This window comes from Streptopelia decaocto, assembly GCF_964273445.1.
Source record: "Streptopelia decaocto genome assembly, chromosome: 2".
In the NCBI taxonomy this organism is placed as follows: Eukaryota; Metazoa; Chordata; class Aves; order Columbiformes; family Columbidae; genus Streptopelia; species Streptopelia decaocto.
Window position 1 is genome coordinate 153,598,727 of NC_138655.1, and position 22,738 is coordinate 153,621,464.

The window sequence follows — 22,738 nt, forward strand, 5'->3', positions numbered from 1 at the left end:
TTGAAAACAGAAAAATTTAGTGCCAGCCCACCTTTCTGCTTTTTTTTTTCCCCACCACATTTTCAATGAAAATATGCTTTTAGCTTGATTGGAATATTTTTTACATTCCTGTCAAATTTGCTGAGTAGTTTTACATGAAAATAATAAACGAATTAAAACCCAATTTAAAGGCTGTTTTCACATTTCTTTATACTGTCAGAGGACATATTGATTAAGGATTTAATTTAGTGGAAAAAAATTTGCATTTGGAACAAAACTATGTATTTTCTATATACAGAGGAATTGTTTCAATTCCTGGGTGTTCTTTAAAAAATGACATTTTTAATTTGACTTGCTAGTTTTCAGTAAGTAGCCTGAAAAAAAGTTATTCTTACAAGTCTGGTAAAAACCAAAGGGAAAGTGGCTTTACTAAATTTTCTTTGTCAAACTGAATACAAATAGTACATACATAGTTAACATCAAGTTTTAGTTGTATATCATCCTTCCTCTATTTTTTTTTTCTATTTAATAATTTAATAAACTGTTTTACAAAACTTGTGCCGACGTGATAGTACATCTTTAAAGCAAACTTAGCAGTGTGAGATTTGCAGTCTGCATACACATTACAGATTCTGATTATTGTTTTCCTGGTTGGTAAAACACTAAGTGTAGTGCCTGTGATTCCTACACCATAGTCATTGCAAAGCAATAATGACCCAATCCTTTTTTTCCACCTTCTTCTCTCTCTAGAACTACATCTATAATGATCCTATCAGGTACTACATGATGCAAAACCCCAAAGAAAGAACACCTCCTTTGGCCCGTGTGTCAACACCACATCAACAGCATGCTGAAAATCTCCATGGAAGGACCTTCAACCAACCTCAGCCAGGCAGGTTCTCACCAGAGTCAGAAATGGGGCTCGACCAAAAAACCCTGCTGGCTGCAATGCACACGTACATCACTCAGAACTTGTCAGCACAAAGCAATGATAAAAGCTCCCACAGCAGGACTAAAGGGTCTCACATTTATGCTGATGGATTCTACTCTTCGCAAGTCAGTCCTTTTGATGGAACTTTTGCCAAAGAAAAAGCAGATGATGATAAAATGCAGAAGGTGTTCCAGCCAAGACCTGCGTCTGCAGTGCTGGGGCCAACCCCTGAGATAATGAATCATAAATCTGCTTCCCTGAATGATCCAAAGGACCCTCTGAGTATAGTGGATGGTAAAGTTGATATTTACTTATTTTTAAGTTTCCCTCATGTTTACTGAGCATTTTTGAGAAAAAAGGAAAAGAATTTGACATTCTGCTGTATCTCCTACTGTTGGCATATTTCTATCTACCATAATACTCACAGTAATAACGTTCACCCTTCTAACTACTCTTTCCCTGCAAACATCTACCCACATTCTTCAACCCACCTTCCATATGCATGCAGAAATATATGGCACTCAGTAAGATGTAGCATTTATGTAACATGATATTTTCAAAGCTTTTTACAAACAACACATAATTATAGGTATATCTTTGTTGTCAAATCTGGTTTTATGCATGCACCCCACACTACATATAGGTAATATTGAAATGCCTGGTTTTGCTCTATTTCTTCGTATTTAACTAGAAATTTGAAGACTATGGGTAGAATTCAAAGTTAGACATAGAAATTAACACTGAGAGAAATTCTGGTGCAGAATACAGAGAGGGGAGGAGTCAGTTATGTGGAGTCTATGTGGACAGGTGGACACAGAGTAATAAAAGAAGGTGAGGTTACAGCTGCTTCTGGCTGGACATTCTATAACGAACAACACATTTGCTGGATTTTCCTCTTTATTTTTTGCTAATGCTGCTAAACTAGGACCAGATCCTGATTTCTTTTGTACGTGATTGTTTGACAAATACTTAAATGAAGATCGAATGTAACATCTTACAGGATACTGTGCCACATTTTAAGCTCTGCTTTGTAAGATGAGATGGGTTTTCACATCATGGTTGGGGATCAGGCAGAGTTTAGAAAACAAGTCTCATTCACTTCATTGTTTTTTTAAACTATTGGTATTTTTCCAGTGGTTCAAAATGCCTGAAAAATGAAATACTTAATCCTCAGCTATTGCCAAGCAGTTACATGTGTTACACTGTGGTTATGACTATCCCAATGGATTTTGGTGATATGTAAGAGGGTTCCTTTGAATCCCTTCTGTAGTTATTGTCATCCATAAAGTGTGATGTTCTTTTATTTATTTATCTATTTATTTATTTTTAAAACAGAACACACAGAAATGTCAGAGTTGCAGCAGAGGAAAGATAATACTTGCAATCTAAAGGATGCTCAGAAGTGAAAGCATTCTTGGTATGGTGCCCAGAGATAATAGGTTTCAAGGAATGAAGTATAATGTAAAATCAGATCCAGGTGGCACTGTAAGTCTCTTGCACAGGTTAGACAATTTTGTTGCTAGACTCAAAACAAACTAGGAACATGCTGGTTTCATTATCCTCCAGCTGTTCCACTTCACCTTTCTTGGTAGGAGCCAACCGGGAAAAAAATGCTTAACACTTAGAGGGAATAACAGGTTTCACAATTCATTGCGTTGTACTGCTTTGACTTTGCGTACATAATGTGTCCTTTAGGAACCTGGTCCATTGCAATAGCTTGTAAATACTGCATAGACATAAAATTATGAACTGTTTGAGTAGGAAATAATATGGTTTCCTTAGTGTTTTTTAGGCAATTAATAGTCTCATAAGGAAGTGTTGAGGACAGACCCAGTGTATTTGTTGGTTAAAGTGCTGTCTGTTGGAATAAAGATGGTTTGGGTTCAGATTTGCTAGGCTGACCGCACCATCTCTTTCTACGTTAACCTTTCTCCAGTCTCTCTGGTGCTTCAGGATTTTTGTACGCTAGTGGGTGGTTTCTCTCTCTCACTTTCTAAACCACAGAAGTGTTCAAAAACTGGAAAGCATGTGAGCTCAGTTCTCTGCTGCATCTGGCACAGGAATAGACAAAGAAACTTGACTGAGAGAACAATCCAGAACGTACTGAGCAGATTAGCACTGAGAATCGCTGCAAAACAGTGGCAGGTAAATTAGCTAACAAGGCACCCTGAGGGAGAAATACAAGAGAAGGAAAAGTGTAGCTATTTTTCTCCCAGATTTGGAAACTGTCACCCCTAGGAGTAGCATGATGTGCGTGGGTACTGCCTTTGTAGACACTGCAACAGCGGAATCTGCACCAGCCACATTTAGAATTTGGCTCAGTGTTACGTGATTTGTTCTAGTCTACTCGCTTTTCTTTTTGTATTAAATATCACAGAATACTTCCATTACTTTGGAAAGGCCATAAAATTCAGATGCTTTTTTTTTTTAATTATTTTTTAAATAACAAACTTTGCTGTTTATAAAACAAATATATTTTTGTACATTCTTCATCTTGCAAAGCTGTGGTCATCAATCCATACAGCTCTCAGCTGCTGAGGATAACTAATGCATGGTCGGTAGGGTGACGAGGTAGAAGACGACAGGCTATCCTGTGGGACTGCTATCATTCAGGCAAGCTGGCTTTGGCAGTTGTGTCAACAGAGTATGGAGCATGATGGATACATTATACAATAAAAAACTGTTTTCCCCTTCTAAGATGCTATTGTTACCTACAAGGAGGATTCTACTGGTGAAGCTTATATCAAAAATCGCATCATCTAAGATATATGTGCCTTTACTGTCATCGTAGTTCCAAGGCAACTATGAAAGGCAACTTGCCTTCTCCGGTAGCTGGAGCTGTGGGAGAAATCTGGTTTGCCATATAAACTATATGAAATGTGGCTGAGCATTGCTGATTTAGTTTAGAAAGGGTCAGTGGGATAGTATAAGGGTTGTGCACAGGTACATGCATGTTCAAGTATGTGTGCTGCTGAAGCAATGTGCCATCGCAGTATCCATCTGCTTTTTGGTCTTTCTCCAACAATGTTTTCTGATTTTATTACACATTGGTGTTTGTAAATAGATCAGCCTTATACAGGAATATGCAAATGATACATAAGCATGGATAAGGGTCATAACAAGAAGCAGAAACATCCGTATTTAACATGGGCATGTATTAATATCATATCAGTAACCTCATCAAGTTAGCAAGACTCTTTATGTAGCCTTCCATTTCACCAGGCTGTTACAGACATTTTGGTGACTATTCCTCCCAGTATACTGAAAACATGGTGTTACTCATACTTACTGATTTGGTTATCACCTTTGGTCCTTGGCATTTTAAGTCACACCTGCAGTTGTTCAGTAAAGGTAGCGTATAATGCCTGAGTTTTACTCACATTGACAAAAGTATTTGGGAGTTCGTTCAATGAACTGTGCCCAGGTGGCATTGACCAGGACAGGAATAGCAGCATCAGAGGAGCAGGAGGCTCCTCTATAACAGGTTTATTTAATGAACCAGGAGGACCTGCAGTGAGCCTGTCAGTATGCTCTGGAGTAGGGCCTGTGACCATTCATTTTCTTGTGATTCTCTGCCCCATTTCCACTTTTTCTGAGATTGATACTGCTTTGCTATTGACTATAAACCTGTGGAAGTGGACTGGAGAGATAAGACTTGGCTAAGAAAATAGGTAAAGAGAAAAGTTAGTTTGGAAAAAATGAAATGGAGTAGAAATGAGAAGACTATGTTGAGTAGCTCAGTAGTTGGTTTTGACAACTGGCTGTGAAACAACTGAAATAAGCAAAAATATCCAGTAGTGCTACGTTAATATAGGTCTTTTAATAATATATGTCCTGAAACATGATTGCATTTTAGATTTGTCTTCAAATATTGATGTAATGGCCGTTGACTAGCTTAAATAAAACTTAAGAGGAGAACACAGAGGCAAATTATTTTTCTGAGGCCCAATCTTGCTTTCAACTTGGAAACTTCAAGTTGCTGATTTTTCAAATCAGAATTTTGAGCTACTTTTGGGTCGAATATACTGCTGAATTAGAGTAATTCGAACTAGCTTTTTCATCATTAATGAATTAACATTGTACAACTTTTACTCAATGTCACAATTGCTTTTGTGCTGTTCATTTGCTAGAATTTGCTTGAAACATCTCCCTGTGCATTTTGCTAAAAACTCCATAGTTTGAATAACCACTCTTTTGAAGTATTTTAAGATTTTTTTTCCTGTTTTCAGAAAACAGATGAATATTCAGGACCCTAAGTAACCTTAGCACTGAGTAAACTTGAGAATCTGAGAGTGTAAATTTTGAAACAATAGTGCTACTAGGCACATGGTTTTGAATTTTTCTCATAAATCCATTTTCTTGGTAAGATGTTTCTTAATAGCTTGAAAATCACAGTAACTGAATGACATTCTCAACGTGTTACAGCTAGAAAGCAAGGCTTCTATGTCTTCTAAGGGAGAAGAAATGTGGTTTCTGTTCTGAAGTTGAACAAGTAAAAAAATGCTTCAAAAATATTGTAGGAAAATAAGCGAGTGATCTTAATGCAGTCAGTATCATTTAATAGTTAGGAAACTAATCTGGATTCTGGGAAACTCATGTGCAAAGCTCTAATCAGCTGGCTGTTTGGGGCATGTTCTCTTCTTCTGCCTAAAACTGAATGTTAATGAATGATGCTTGTGTGCCTTAGAAGCCTTTTCTAAGACCATTCCACATTTACAAGGCCTTTAGAAATACAGAGGTGCATTCTTGATCTTCACTAAAAAATATTATGAACATTTGTAAATATTATTCCAGATGATTGGGAAAAAAACCTTCAGAATCTCACTCACATTGTTAGCTGCTGCATATCATGAGCTATTCATATCAATGGATAAATGGCAAAAACTCTTGAAAAGGAAATTCACTGAAGTCATCAGAGTCTTCATTCTTTTGTAGATGCACTGATGTCAGGTAAACAAAGTGTTCCAAGAACACTTTTTCCTACTGTGATGTGCTTTGCAATATGTCTTTATACATTTAGTTGAAAAGTTTTACTTTTGATTTGGAACTGACATATATTCTGTATTTTCTTTGCTGACTTTATTAGCTCCATTTCAATAATTTACGTTTTCCTGTCAGGTTATTGTATGATAGTTCTATAAAACACAAGAATAGAAATGATACGTAAGCAGGTACAAGGCTTCTGTGGTAATCTGGCAGTGCTGGTATTTTCTACAGCTTAAATTGCTTATTTTTTTTCCTGAAAAAAGTCTGTCAGCTTTTCATGGCCTGGAATGTCATCTAAACATTTATTTCCTCAATGTGACAGACAGAACATTCATCGCCAACAAATCAAAACAGTAAAATTCACTTTTTGCAAAATTATTGTTTTCCAAGATTAATCAATACAATTTAGAAGATTCCTCCATTACATATGCATGTATATAATGGACGTATATCCATATCCACTTCTAATTGAAGAGGAGTTTTTTGATTGAAGGGCAAAGTGTCTCTTTTCTTATTTTGTCCAGAACTCTCTATAGCTATTTACCTTGCAAAAAGCAAATCACCAAAGACACCTAATCTCTAATAAACAGTAGTGTTGTTTGCATTATCTTAGTGCTGCTAAAAAAAGTTAAGCTACCTTAACACTTGTCTTCAGTATTTTGAGTTGGTTTAGACAAGGAAACCATACTCTTCTTGTAAAGAAAAGGTGACAATTTTATACTCCTCTCTCTAGGATAGTTTCCTGGCTTGTAGTGGCAAGTATCTCCCAGTGCCTGGCATGGATTCACCTTCTCATAAACTCTAACATCCATTTAAAATATTGTGTTTTCTGTAAAGGTGGCTGCATGAATATGTATGCAGTCTTTTGGAAAACAGATATTCTCCATGAAGGAAAAACTCATTTTTTAGGTTATGTGGAAGATATATATTGATACAAACACGTATTTAATGTATGCAGCTAAATCTTGTGCTTATATTGTTTTGTGATCCAGAGACAATTATTAAAGATGTATTGAAGAACCTAGAGAAACACCAGGTGAATGTGGAGAATCTCAGCTCAACAGAATTGGATGAGATTGCTGATACTATCGCCAGTGCAATTCAAACCATTGGCATTCAGGAAGAAACAGAGGAGAGTACTGGAAAAACTAGAGAAGACAAAACAGAAGCACAAGTGAAAAAAGGAGGTGTTCAAGGAAGGGCAGAGACACAGACTGGATTAATGGAAAACAGTGTTAACAAACCAGGTATTAATTCTAAGAGTTAAGTACAGCAAAAGATTTATTTTATTTTTTTTTTTTGTAAAACAGTTTTAAAGAGGATAGGAGGAAAAGTTTCTTTGTTTTTCCCCAAAGGCTGCATAATTCTAGCCTGATTGTTTTCTTTTTACAGCAGATACCTTTTTGAACCCTTGATCTTCAAGATTCACAAACAAGATAGATCTATGCACCCAATTATATTGAAATACAAATTGCTTTATGTTGTGTTGTCTAATTTCCATTTCTTGGAAATGAGACGTGTAAGCAAAACATTAATAAAAATTATTACCTTTCAATAATGTATTTTGAATTTTAAAAGTTATGGTTTACAGATAATCATTCTTTAATGTACCACAATTACTTGCAGAAGAAAGTCTTGGGTACAGGTAGAAAACTACTTGTTCCCTTTCCTGCACAGGGAAACAAAAGAGTTGTTACTGGACATGTATTTTCCTGGTGATGCAGAGTCAGGAACTCCAGTAATTGCCATTAATGTGTTAATACCACAGTGGGACATAAGTTAACACCCATTCTCTGTTGTAGGAATGTTATGATATCTAGGATACCAAAAACACATGCTATAAGTGATAAACAGTGATTTGAACTTACTGTTTTTTTTTCATGGTGCTATATTGAAATACTTACTAGTTAGGGATATTCTGGGTATTTTAATTGTCAGTTCGTTTTGTAGATGAAAATGAGCAGACCAGAGGGTTTGTCTTGAATCATGCTGGGAGAGATGAGTAAGACTCAGTTCATAAACCAACGAGACAGCATTGTTAGACTGAGGTTAATGACATGACTGCATAACATCATTGTAGTTAAACCATGTCATGGTTTTGGTAGATATCTATTGAATTAAGTCTTCTTCTTCCATGAAAATATGTGTAAGGGATGTATGTATTTACTTTTTCTTTAATATAAATTCCCATTCAGCTAGCTAGAGCCATTTTAATGTGTTTTTTTTTTCTTAGCTATTGATAAACTGATATGAAGATTGGACACTTAATTAGCAAAATAACACTATTACATTGGCTCTTGAAGTACTCTGTCTATTGATCTTGCATTAATTTGCTATCGAAGTGGGGTTAGAATGACAATACTGAATTATACAGTGCTCTTTACTCTGCCCTTTCAGCTTTGATGTCTTAATGTTTAAATTGCGTGAAAAGGCCACCACTACAAAGTCAGCCTGTAAATGGTGTTCGCTTCATATATAATGTTTTTCCTTCATAACTATGTATTTGTGCTTTTCATATCCTACAGACAATGGAGTACGTGAAGCCGGTGCAAGAACCGATAAAGAGGTAGAGTACCATTATTTTAACAAAACAAGTATTACGTCTCGGAATATCAGGTTAATATGTAGTGAAGGTCAAACATTTCTGAAACATAAGACTTGTTTTATGTCTTGCGTGGATGTAATTCAGTATCAGAGCATAGGCATATTGTTGTTCATACTTTGAAATGTTAAATGAACATTTATTTAAACCTAAACCAAAATGAGTTTTGTAGTTCAAAAAACCAATATCAAGTCCAGTTTTGCCTTTCTTTCATTCATAAATAGACAGAATTCATAACAGATCGCAAAGTTCAGACAAATTCAGGCTTTTCCTCAGGTTAGTAAGAAAATGACCGTATGACTTTTGTATTAATAGACTATACCATATCAGTAAGAGTTTGAAAAGTTATATTCAGGTTTAGTTCAGTATAACATTCATGGTTTTAGTTCTAAAAATAATGGTATTCTTTTAACACAGGATAACACTGCAAAACTAGTTAACTTCTTGAATGAGAATGCATTACGTGAAAATATGCCTAAAGACTTTATACCTGAAGTCTCTACTAAGACAGAAACCAAGAAATCTGAAGACACTGACTCTTCTTCCTCAGAAGAAATAAATGCTGGTGTGGAAAATGTAAAAAGTGAGACTTTCTCGAGGGAACTGACAGCGGCAGAGAACAGTGAACCTGACTTCAAAGACCCGAGCGAGACCAGCTACTGGATTAAGAATGCTTTAATGCAGGATGGAAACTCCTATAAAGAGCCTCAAAAAAATACGGGACAAGGCTTACAACTTGAAGTGAAGTCTTCTGAGGAGAAAGAATATGGATATATTGTTACAGTGAAAGAGTAAGTATAGCAGCCGATTTCAATGGTATTTTTAACCGGAGAAAAGATAAAGTCATTGCACCTCATGAAATATGAATGTACAAGAGGCAAATGCCACAGGCCTGATTTTTAATCCATCTGAAACTGTTTGGAATCTGTTCAGTACTTTGATGAAAATACAAGAAAAAATGTTTAATTTTCTTATAGTTGCCGCTCCTCCAATGCGGAAGATATTTAGTTTGTAGGTCTTTTGCTTAGACCTCTCTCTGTCTTCTCATGTTCCAGTGACCTTCCAATATGTCAGTACGCGTTCTTATGGTTAGGATGTGGGCTTTAAATATTTGACTTGAAAGTAGCCTAAATATCAATGCCTGAGTCATTCTTTCAAAAAATGACACACCATAATAAAGCACAATATTTTCTCAGTGGTTTCATTTTGATCTGAAAATAACATGTATAGGAATCCAAACATCACATATGCAGCTAGTTTAGAAAGAAATACCTAGTGATTTCAGGTCATGTCACTAATGAATTTGACATTTAATACTATACTTTCAAAAGACAGCTTTTTTTTTTTTCCCTCTTGCGATACACAGTTTATTATAGGAACGCTTTGGAGTTTAGAACGATGTGGGCACTTCTACGTCCCTTTTCCCACTGTGGGAACAATGTTATATTTGATTAGTAATCCCAGCTCATCTTCTGTCAGAAATTAAGAATTTCAAGGATAGGCTTACAAATCTCTGCCCAGTATTACAGAGAAAACGAGACAGAAACTTCTGTAGCATGCATTTATTCTTTTGAACGTCTCAAACTTATTACTGGGATCGAAGGCAAAATAGAAAGAAAGAAAATAGAAGATTCTTCTTTTTTACCACACTGTGTTGCCTTGAAAATGCATGTGGTTGGGTAACAGAGGACAGCTTCTTGTTTGGCTTCTCCCAGGGGCTACACTTGAGAAAGATGGGATCATGGAGCAAGGATGCCATTTGGGGGAAGAGATTATAGATGGTGCATGGAGGGAGGGGCAGAAGAGAGTGAAAGCCAGGGCTCGGTGGCCTGCAAACCTCAGAGACGGAGGCTTCCCAAAATGTAGGGAACACACACTCACTCCTCAGAGATGACAGAAGAAATAGATTTCATAAGGACTCCTGGGTTACCCTGCAGAAAATAAAAGTTACTTAGTTACTGGAATGAGAGATGCTTGAAGGAAAGTGCTCACCTTGTGAGGGCATAGAGTGGGGATGAGAGTTATATTAACAGTTCCTTGCATTCCTATCATGTCTCATTCTGAGTTTTATTTTTACCATTTTAGTGTTGAATTTTATTAACTTCCTAAGTAAAACCATCTCTACTGTTTAGAGAAGACCTTTTGGGAGTTTCAGAGTACTTGCTTTAAGAAAAGTCCCAAACGATTTGGATCTTCATACTTGTGTTAACTTGTCTGTGTGTTAATGATTATTTCATAACCAAGTGCTTTGGATTTAATTAACCAGTTTTAAACTACTTTTACAATGGCACTTTTCAGTTGTTTTCCTATAATGCTCATTTTTGTTGACTTGTTCCTGCAGCAGGCTCGACGTTCTTAAGAACCTCATCCAGGACAAAGCTAGTTATTACAGAGTATTATTCCAGTTTTTTGTCTAGGTCATAACTTAGTCCTTCAAGTAGGTGACATTTCCGTTTGCGTTTTGTCAAGGGGGGCACTCAGGAGTTTTCTTCTGTGTTTTTGAAAGCAGTTTTCCAGAAATTGATGGTATTCTTCAGTGAAACGATGCTTCTTGGTTCCTGCCTGTGAATGCCGTGTGAAGCATTAAAAGCCAGTTTTTCCCCAGCTCAGTGCTACTGCCCCTAGGCCTTTTAACTCGCATCAGTCTGGAAATCACTTCAAATCCAACAGTATTTTCATGACACCATCTCATTTGACCATCCAGACTTATTTGGCTTATAAATTCTCTAAAAGCTTAGAGCTTTCACAGCTCTGTGTAGCTGGATATATTCTGAATTTTGGTCTTCACGGCATGTAGATTCTTCACCGTGTCATCTTATCTGGTTTTCTTCCTAGCTGGTCCCCTGCTGATGAGTTTTCCCTGGATTATGTCTATTATTATTCAATGAAACTTGCTGAATAGGGTCATTTGTCCAAAAATTCTTGGTCCTAGAGGACTCCATATACAAAAATATAATTTAGCATAGATTTGTTCAGCTTCTTTGCTATTTTCAATGCCAGAAAGATAAAAAGTACTTGTATTATATACTAGATTATTACAGTTTAAGTAAGTTTTGGGCAAGGTGCTTTTAGATAAACATTGGGATGTTGTTAATTCTCAGCAAAGATGAGAAAAAATTTGCAATGTCTTAGATGGAACTATTTCAAATGGTTTGAATTCAAAAATATGTGTATCAAAACCATTTTAGTTTTTAATGGTAACCAGATCATTGTATAATGCTCTTGCTATCTGTATTCATAAAACTTAACTGATACCTCCTCACTGCTTTTTAGAACTTTGAGTACAACTAGATGTCATCTTCTCCAAAGTCACCGTAGAGAAAAAGAGAATAAGCTTTCATGCTTGTTTTCAGTTCCTAATCTAAAATGAGATAATTGTTAATGAGAATTAGGTGATAGAGCTGAACTAAAGAACAATTCCTTTTGTACCAGGATTACGTTGTATTCAATCTGCAGCAAATAGATTTTGGTTCAGGGGTCTTAGCCAGTGACTTATAACTCTTCAATGATTTGACCCTCAGCATTTCAACTCCCAAATATACTGGTTTAATTTTTGTTTGTGTGGTTCAACTTGTTTGTTTTGAATAGGTCCATCTGAAATGTATGAGTAAAATGAAAAACACGTTACAAAAAAAACCCTTAGATTTTCTGGAATCTTATAAGATGAACAAAACCTGTTTAGGAAATTCCACGTACTAAAATTGGACTTGTACGCTCAGCAGGAACAGTGAAATACTGTCTACAGCAGTCGAGGGATTTGTTGTGTGCTAGTATTTCCCACAACCATTTCTTGAATACATAAAGTGGCCTTAGAGAGCAATTGGATCAGTGTAGCTGAGAGTTTTGATGATGCCTTGTTTTCATGAATGTTGCTGTAATTCCATTTTTCTCTTGCGGGACAGAGGATAGAGAATGGAATGCTTGTTAACTATCACTGCATAGAAAAGAAATTTTGAAGTCCATTTAAGGAACATTTTTTTAGTAAGCTTCCAGTATAATTCAGTTTCTGTCCTGTAAATCTCACTGGATGTTTGCAGTAAATAAATAGTATTAATAAATGGCATAGGTGCATGGTACACTTTTGTATATAACTGTGTGTGCATATTACATTCATACAGTGAAGAGGCTGGAACTATTCCTAGTCAGATCTGTGTCTGTCTGAAATCACTCCTGTTTGAGAGGTGATCGTAGTCTGTAAGTACTCAGAAAATTGATTTCACAACTGATAATTGATATTTTGTGTTTAGATCTTTATGCTTTTTTCAAAAGTTCTCTAAAAGAGAGAGGAAGCTGGACCTAAAGGTAGGCACAAAATGTATCTTTCTAATAACCTGAGTGTTAGTCAGATTCATTTGTAAAGTAACTTTCTTCCATTAATTAGCACATTTAAGATTTTAAACCTAAAATTATGATTTAGGTGGTTTTTGGTTTTGTTTGTTTTTAGTCCACTCTTAACTTGTGCACACAAAATGAAATACCAAAATATAACATGAGAGGTACTTATTTATTTTCCAGTACTACTATCTTTGTATGTTTTGCTTCTTCCTCCATAAAGCAATAGGTCATAGTTTCAACCCATCAGTTTTTATTAGCCACGATTTTTTGGAGCAGCAAAGCTTCATTTTTACAGCTGCAACAGCGGGCTTTTGGTGAGAAAGGGAAGTAGTCCAATGTATTTGTACACTGGGGATAATAGCTTGAGTTCTTTTCACCTTCTGATCTGAAAATGGAACTGAAAAGATTATACTCGGTGGTGTAGTTGACAGATGTCAGGGGTGATCCATTCACTATTAGATTCTCAGGCTTCCATGGCTTTGCGAGTGTGACCCAAGGAGATATTAAGACTGCTTCAGTGAACTCCTAAGATGCCAGCTTTTAATTGTGCCACAAAGCAAAGATAAACATTTCCATGTAATACTTGAAGAAAAGATTTGTGATAGTTTAAAGACTTGTCAAAACGGCAGTCTGATCGTCAATGGCAAGAACAATAGGTCACTCCTGCTGTGTTTGTTGAGTGACCTTTCAGATGGTTGGAGCAGTGCAATCCATACCAATCCATAATATCCATCAGCGCTAAGCTTCAGAATGAATTGACAGTTTCAGTGTAGAAAATTGTCCAGCAAATCCTCCACCGTGCTGCTTCAGCACTTTATTATGCTGAGAAACCAATCAAATTGGGTGATTTACTTTGTTTACTCTTTTCTCTTTAAAAAAACCCTGGTATTCTCTCACTGTAGCATTTGTGTGAAAAACACTTGTTTCTTTCTCAGTGTAACTGCTTTGAACTGTTTCTACTAATTTTAGCTCTGAAATTCTCAAGTAATATTATAGAAGTTATCTACAGGGTGCCATTTTCATTTCTGTGCTACTTGGCCTCTCCATTATGGTGGGAATACATCAATGTGAGCTCCCAAATCAGAGAAGTCTTTGCTTTTGGAGCAAAGTACTCTTCCTATTTTCTGAACTTCTAGTTCTTGAAGTATGCAAAACTTTTTTTTAGTTGGAAATAATGCCAGCACTCCTATTTGTCTGGCAGGATATACTCTAAGCTGAGGGCCAAGATGCCACAATCAAAATATTTAAATGATATTTAGCTTCCTGAGTTCCCCATGTGGAAACCCAAAGCCTGGCTTTCCAGAACATGTATTTCTTACCACCCTCAATAAAACAAATGCAAGCTGCTGCATGCTCAGCATCTTAAATAGTCAAGCTGGTGTGCACTTTCTTAAAGATGAGACTGGGTAGACCTAAATGCACTAAGAAAAGTCTTAATTTAACAGTAGGAAGTTCATCACTTTTCTCTGCTTATCATAGTCTTTTGAGCTTAAAAGTCAAGTCGTGCTTTTCCAAAGCCACGTTTGGAGCTTGGACACTTGGTGCAGAGGAACCCGTCCCATTTTGCAATTTATCAGCATGCATGAGCTTTGAATTTTTTATATAAATACAAGATCGCAGACAGCTCATGGCAGCTCTGTTAGCTCATGAGCCAACTTGTGGCATTGTTGTATTAGTCAATTCCTGGATCTTTCATGTTTTGTCATATGTTAACTATCAATTCCAGACTGTCTATTTACAATTATATAGGCCGTAAATCTGTTCACAATGTATTAACTTAATTGGATCATACATGCAATTCTATGCATTTAATTTAGGGTAACTGGCATTCTGCTCAGATGCTGCAAAAAAGCTGAAAATTGATCTTGTGTTCATAACATAAAATTGCTATGGAATATGATTAGTCTTACCCATTTAACGTACTGAAGAGTTAGGTTAATTCCAAATGCTTGATATTCTTTTTCCACTTTTACAAAGGTGATAAATGATACTGCTATGCGTATAGTGATTACTTTCTGCAGGATGGTGTTCAGGTTAGGACCCTGAAGCTGGGTTGAACAGAACTCTTGGTTTATTCCCCAGATTTTCTGTTTTCCTAGGCAAGTCATTAAAGCATTATATTTTTCTTATCTTCATTATTTGTTTCCCCTATCAGGTTAAAATATTTAGTGCATTTTAATTGCATTTTAAAATGACATTTAAAATAAATAGGAGAAAATGAATCACAATATCTACAGCAATGAAACAGACCTGATAGGTTTTATTGTTCCTTGTTACTGGAAGAGATCTTGATATTTTTTAGAAACTGAGCTTTTCCTTTTTAGAAAATAATGACATAAAGTTCTTGTCCTTTAACATATATACACAAACAGAAAAACTGAGTTTATCTTCTATGCTTATCTCAATGTCTTCTTTGAAATTGCTATTCTACCTAGTACTGCATATTCTTCACTTAACTTTTACAACTAACTTAAAAAATAAAAACAATTATAAACATACCTAAAACAGAAAAGCTCTTGCTACTCATGTCTGTTAAAATCAGCAAGGAACAGCATTGCTGACATTAAAAAGATTAAATGAAAGATTTTTGCCCTCACTTTGTCACTTTCCATAGCAATCTCCACCCTTGTATAAGTACGTTCCATAAATGTCCATCATTCATTTTAAAGCTTTAAGTTTTGCCTCTGATAACATAACTTGACTTTCTACCTAAATAATATAGGTGGAAAATACTTGCTTATGAATTTATCCAGTAGAGACAATTATGTCATTGTATCTCAACACCATAATTGGTGGAGAGACATAAATCTAGAATCTTCCTTGGCTGACTTTTCATGTGTAACTATTCACTCTCCCTAGAGTTTTCTAGACATAAAATAATTTTTCCCTCTTTAATGCTCCAGATTCCTTGTGATATTTAGAAAATGACAGAGACCATATCCCCCACATTATTGCTTCAGTGCCTTAATTCTGATATTATATATTCCCATAGGAAAATGATGTTTCATGCATCTTATTCTTGCACAAGAAAATAAAAGCAGCAGTTGCTGTAGCTTTTCCATAGAGAGGAATATCTGCTGCATTTTTCTTTTCAATATGATAGTTCAGCTTTGAATATTTTGAATTTCTTCTTATCTGTTGTAGGTGCAGAAATAAGATGATAGTCTGTTCTACTTCTGTTGCCCTTAGGTTTTGAGCTTCCAAAATCTGTTGAAATATATTATCCCAGAATATGATTCTCACCTGCTGATGTTGATCACTTTACAAGAGAACACTCCCTCCATCTTTCCTTTCTCTTCACTTCCCCAGATATTTTCCTCTGCTTTCTATCAGGACCAGCTCTGCATTTTTAGCTCCAGAGGAACATCCAGAGCAAAATTTTGAATTGGTGTACCTGGTGACCATCTGATGTGTCACACTAGCAGCAGTAATGGCAAGGAATCACTCTGGTCATTTGAACTGATGAAAGGCAATGGGTAATTGTAGGAGTATGCCTGGAGTTCCAAGTAGTGCCACTGGGACTAGCTCACATTTATGTCTCTCTGCTCAGCTGAAGAGATGTGGCCTTGTTTACCAGAACAGACATTTCCATTTCTGTCCTTCCATGCCTTGTGTGCCCCATTAGTATCCCTTGTTTGGTTCTCACATACCGGCTCTTTGAGGAAAGCCACTGGTGCAGGTACCCATGACCTCTCCAGGTGCAGGTTCAGGTTCTCTGCTGTCTCCAGGTGATGGACTTTTAATCGCTGAGGCTGCACATTACATATTGGCCCCTCATCATAAGAAAGGTGTTGAGGTACTAGAGAGAGCGCAGAGGAGGTGACGAAGCTGCTGAGGAGTCTGGAGCATGTCTGATGAGGAGCAGCTGAAGGAACTAGGGCTGTTCAGCCTGGATAAAAGGAGCTTGAGGGGAGAACTTATCACTGTCTAGAAAACTACCTGAAAGGAGGTTGTAGCTTGGAGGATGTTGGTCCCTTCTCCCAAGTATCAAGTGATAAGACAAGAGGAAATGGCCTCAAGTTGCGCCAGGGGAGGTTCAGATTGAATATTAGGAAAAAACCCTTCCCAGAAAGGGTTGTCAGGCATTGGAACAGGCTGCCCAGGGCAGTGGTGGAGTCACCATCCCTGGAGGGGTTTAAAAGACATTTAGATGAGGTTCTTAAGGACATGGTTTAGTGCTAGAGTTAGGTTATGGTTGGACTCAATGATCTTGAGGGTCTCTGCTGACCGAAATGATTTTATGATTCTATTCTATATCCCAGAACTGGGGATGGGGCTGGGAGCTGTGCTTTGTTTTCATAAACAGTGGTTCACTGAAACCCCGAGATTCTGCAATATCTCACAATACCATATGGTCAATACTTAGAGTGTTTCACAGTCAGTTTTTGGGGGAAATTACCATGTAGTTCATTACAAAGGAGTGATAAATTTTAAACTTTTGAAATTACTGAGAAGGAGAAAACCAAAGATCCGGATTCCTGGGAATGCAGCAAACTGAATCATAATGCAGTGTATTATGTACCAGTACTCCTTCATCACGGCTGTTCTATCCAGTCCTGGGAAGCTCAGATATAAAAATGCCATCATTTAATTTTCACACCTGAAATTATTTTGGAATTTCTTAACCTCTAAAAATTAGAATGAAGTTATTTTAATCTCACTCTAAATCACTTTTATGCTCACAAATACAATGTCGTAAGAAAATCAGTGAGAACTAATTTGGAACACACAGAATAATCAGATCTGAGAAAATATTTAAATTTATCTTTCAAGTAGATATTCTGGCTTTCCACTGGCACTTGTTTGAAGAGGATATGCCACAATCTAAAGACTAGGTCTATCTGCTGTAGAAATAAATATAGAGTTTATTTCCTAAAAGTGCAAAGATTGCTTTTTATAAAAAGTCAGTTTTAAAAGCTTTGAAGTTTGTATCTCTTACAGATTTTTTTTTTGTTTCTTCAACATCTTTCTTTTAACAGGAGGTTGTTGGATGTCTTTTGTCATTTTAAAGTTATATTTTAAATTTAAACCATTTGCATAATAAATTGGCCTGGGCTTTAAGCTGCCTTGAAGGAAGAAGAAAGATATGAAGGAAGGGAAAGCATGAAAAGTCAGAAATGCATCAAAATGTGTGTCCTGAGTTATCCTCAGTCTCATTTATCAGTTACTTGTATGAAGGAGTAATTTGAAATGAAAGAACAGTTTTGCATTTTCGAGGCTTTTCTGCATCAGAGGTTCAAGGTTCATGGCAAGTGGACTCCAGTGCTGTTTCTAACATTCAGCTTAAAATGCATTAAGGGAATACTTTGGTGAGGTCCATTTCAGCCTCAGAAAGAGGCCATCACAATTAGGGCACAGATTATTGCCATTATTTCCATGCTTCTGCTGGAGACAAAGCATCTGTATGAATTTGTTGCTATTAACACAGCTGGAGGGTAGTGCGTGTTTAAAGTAATGCAAGTACAAGCTGGCACAGTGTCACACTGCCATTATAACTCCAGAGAGTTCATCCTTCTCGACTTCTCTATCACTCTCGTGTTTCCATGATGCTGTTATCTCCTCTGACCTTCATGGCCTGGCCACTGCCATTGATTTTTACCAAGTGTCATCTGTGTTACAAATTGGTCTGGACTTGAATCTGTCTGTATTAAGAGGTTTAAATTCACACTTACTGGTGGTGGGAAAAGAGGGAAAAAATTACAGAAAGTGGGAATTTGCTGAGCTGTCAAAATGGAAGTAAGCTTAAATGGGTTTTATGGCTAATAAAGCCTTTGAGGAAACAAGCATAGAAAAAGGAAAATGCAGCCCAATGCAATAAAATTGCAGTGTCCTGAAAATGATTGCGATAACAGCGCTGTGAAGTCAAGCAGCTCTCAAACAATCCCATGAGTAGCTCTGTGCTCAGAAGTTATTTGGTTGCTCTCGTGAATCCTGTATAAATATGAACCATTTACAAAATTAATCATTATTCAAATTTGAGGCACAGACTACATTCAAACCAAATTAAATCAATTTAGTGCTGAAATACATTATTTCTTTAAGTCTTTACTGGGAATGTGTGCTTCAAGATGTATGAAACTAAACTGAAACACAGAAAAAAGTCTCAAACTCAGCCAAGGCATCATGGACTTGAAGCTTCAGTGCCCAGGACTTTCATTATGGGTTATCAGATGAGTTACTCTCAAGGACTCTTCCAGACAAGAGAAATAAATACAATTTCGATGTCTAAATATTTTATTCTTTTTAGGCTTGATAGGCTCAGAAATAATTTAATGACAACACTATAATTACTTTGAAGTTAAAATGTTCCCGGTAGTCCTTGCTGTGCCACTTACCTCCTCTGTGACCTGGAGCAAACCATTCTTAATGTCTCAGTTTCTTCTCTATAGTATGGAAAAGATGCATCTCTCTCATGATGATTAAGGCTTCCTTTGTGGCTAGAAAAGTGGGAGTTGAAGAAGGTTGGATTTAGTAGCTTTATACTGGTTGCTGACATGATGAGAATGGGAGAATCATGTCACTGTGTTGCCGCGTCTTCTCAGACATGCCACGTGCTACCTGAGGTGGCCGGCCATGCACTCCTTCCGTGAGGTGTGTGTAGATGGCACTATACGCCTATTTTTTTCTCATCAGGCAAATGCCACATCTTTCCTCTGGATTGCAGGGTGCGTGGCTCAGGTGTTGGTAAGCGCAGATAAATCAGACAGGTTTGGTGAGTGACCTTTCAGGTCAGAGAAGAGCAGTGGTGTTGAGCTAGAAAGTGCCATGAAGCCAGTTCCCAGCAGATAGGAATCAGTGGGAAGAGAGGAGGGAAAAATCTCATAAGGAACCTTGCTAAAGCTATGCCTGTTTTTGTGATGGCATCAACAGCTCTTCCACAGTTCGGTTACTACTGGAATTCGTACACAAGGAGTTTTGCATCCTTCTATTTCATACTTCAGTAACTGAGTTTCCCATTATGTTGCTTGTTAAAATATTTACTAATCTTGGCAAAAAAAAAAAAAAAAAAAAAAGGAAAAAATTAAACCGTGTCCTTAAAATAAAACCTTTCCTAGTATTGTTTTCAGCTTCTCTGAGCTGAAGAAGTGCTCTGGTCACCAAATCTGAGACCACATCAATGATATGCTACTATTCACATTATAAATCTTGGTGATTGATATCTGAAGGCTACCGAGCCTCAGCCTCCAGGAGTCAGTACCAGGGACCCTCTCTCCTCCGTCCTGGCAGCACCACACCTGTAAGACCCTCAGGAGTGAATCCCTGATGAGATACACCAGAGTCTCATGGGAGAAAAGCTGCTGTTGCAGCAAAACCCCAAGTTGTACCTGCCCTTCAAATCACCAGGAGATAAATGGGATGCTCTTCATACTGACTTTAAGGAGGGTGAGTCACAGAGCAAGGGCCAGGGTGTCACTGCAGATTAAGAACTGGTTATGAGATAGGAAAGATTCGTCATGAACTGCTGCTTCTCAGCATGTAGAGAGATTAGTGGTACCCCATGGGCAAATTGTCTCTGTTAGGAAGAACTATGGAGGATTTAGAAAAATTCCAGATGGATTTAAATACATTGAGGGATTAAGGAGCACAATAGTAGATGAAATTCAGCTGGAATAAGTGTGACAAAATAGTAGACATTAAGAAAAATAGTCCTTCTTGGGGGAAAAAAAAAAGGTATTTTTAAATATCCTCATAGTCTGGGCTCTGAGGCTGTGGCAAATTTTGAAGAAAAGATTTGCTGTGTATAGATATATCAATCCTACCCTTGGCATGGTGGTGCTTATTTTTGGACTTGAAAATTTAAAAGAAGGGGTGCAAATCCTGAACTAGGTGGCCCATTTCCCTGACATGTATTTCTAAAACACAGATGAGTCTATTACATATCACTGGGGTCAAGAGTTCAGCAAGAGATTTTTTAAAAAGATAAAGATTTTTATAAGTAATGAGCATATACATAATCGCATTAACTATTTGTAGAATTATACTATAATCTTATATATCTGTTTTTAGAAGGACTACTCTTGCTGCAGGGTATAAGGGACTGATTTCTGATCTGTTGTTTGCGCAGGCTGCAGTGCAGTGGGTGTGCATGGAGGTAGAGTGAGAGGCTGAGATTATCATCCCAGTCTGGAAACATGAGGGTCACGTGTTTCATGGTGTTCGTGTAAAGATAAAACAGCACCATTCTTGTATCTGACTGGAGTCAGATACTGAAATAATTTGGAATCTGGTCTTTTAATGTGTAACGTTCTTACTTATTTGATCAGGTGACACTAGTACTCCTAGGATAGAATATGGATGTTCTGCTAGTTTTTGACCAGGCTTTGGGCAACTGTCTGAATACCAGCAATTTCATAGCAACCCTCACACACTCTAAGTTTTTACTCTAAGAATTGAAGGCAATGTTGAATACTGTTACTGGAGAAGTTTTTAACATCTTTCTATCTTGATTTTTAGCTATGTGAACACAACAGTGTCCAAGACAAAAAAAAACAAACAAAACACCAACAAACATACAAAAAAAGGTTTCTGTCTGTTTTCCTGGGGTAGACTGCTTCTTACAGAGGTGAATCTCAGCTGACGACTTCTCTTACCCTCCTTCAGAACTTTTCCAGGATTATCTTGGACTTTATTTCTTCTTATTTTTGGACTCTCCTATATTTTCTGATGACTTAAGACCAGCAGCAGGAACTGGAGGTTGCTCACTCCATCTTTATGTTTTCCTCTGGGCTGCTTTTAGCAGGCAGAGCCCTCACAGCTGGTGTGCACCAGCCCCTTGCCCATGGAGAGGCAGCACTCAGGTCCCACAATTCTGACTCCTCTGCTTCTTCTTGCCAAGCAATACACTGAGAGTGGAGACACAGGGTGAAAGGAATCAGGCCTAATACTGGCCCATGAGGGTGGGTGGTTAAAAGTGCTGAAGCTACTGTCACCTGTTCAAATAGACCTCCTCTAGTGGATTTGATCTTTTGTATCCGTTAGAGCAAATAATAAGCAAACAATTCCTAGTGTATCTGTAAGTCATTTTAAAGAAGCTCTGAAGTATCTCCATACACCTCAGAGTGTCTTGCCTCAGCCTGAGCCCTGTGACCAGAACGTACCCAATATATGTGCTGTTTTTCGGGAGGATGGCAGCTTGTGCCAGAGCTGGCTGGGCATCTCCTCCCCACTTCCCGCTGGCAGGGAGTTTTCCTGCAGCCTGGTCCATGCCCGTGCTGCTGCCAAATGGTTTTACCAGCTGGAGAAAACTTGACTTCAACTTCATTCATCCTAAAGGTGTACTCTTTATTTGATTTTCTAAAGCATTCCGTATGGTATTCCAGACCCATCTTTTTGAACTTTGAGGTTTTTTTTTAGGTTTAGCTTTCTGTCTGCAGTACTAACGACATTGTGCTGCATATTAAGGAAGTGATACCATTGCCCTGTCAATGAGAGGAAGCCAGTTTAATGTCAGTGCACAGAGACATTATTGGAAAATGACCAGGTGGAACTTTCTCAAATAATTATTTTAAACCATAGAATGCATCTTTCTCAAAATTAGGTATTTGAAAAGACTAGAGGAAAATATCTAAGATCAGTGCTAATAAAAGCAAATCTTCAACATGAAAGATGCTCCTGTGTGTGCCTACTAAGTGAACAACTGTTAAAAAATCTTAGTTATAAACACTCAAAATAAATGCAGTGGTAGGCAGGACCAACAGAATTATGTTTATCAGCTCAAGACTCAGATCAGCTTCTAAAGTACCATCACCAGAAGACACTGATCTTTGGTTGAACCCATCCAGGTGATTGTCAGACTAGGTCTTCTGGTGGATTATTTTTGGTAACATGTGAGTCTGTGGGGTAAGGACCCAACTGTGAAAGAATCTCACAGGTCTAAATCAACACATTCACCTTCAGGGCATAAT

At 37.3% G+C, this 22,738-nt stretch overlaps 1 protein-coding gene across 1 annotated transcript in view; it reads left to right on the top strand.

Annotated features, from left to right (window-relative positions):
• PTPRN2 (protein tyrosine phosphatase receptor type N2) overlaps positions 1-22,738 on the top strand; it is a gene marked incomplete at both ends in the record, with an annotated part of 645,993 nt that overhangs the window by 244,640 nt on the left and 378,615 nt on the right. The window contains 4 exons of the mRNA XM_082045523.1: positions 730-1,204; positions 6,889-7,143; positions 8,422-8,462; positions 8,916-9,289. Coding sequence (XP_081901649.1) covers positions 730-1,204; positions 6,889-7,143; positions 8,422-8,462; positions 8,916-9,289 — 1,145 coding nt within the window. The remainder of the gene's footprint in view (positions 1-729; positions 1,205-6,888; positions 7,144-8,421; positions 8,463-8,915; positions 9,290-22,738) is intronic.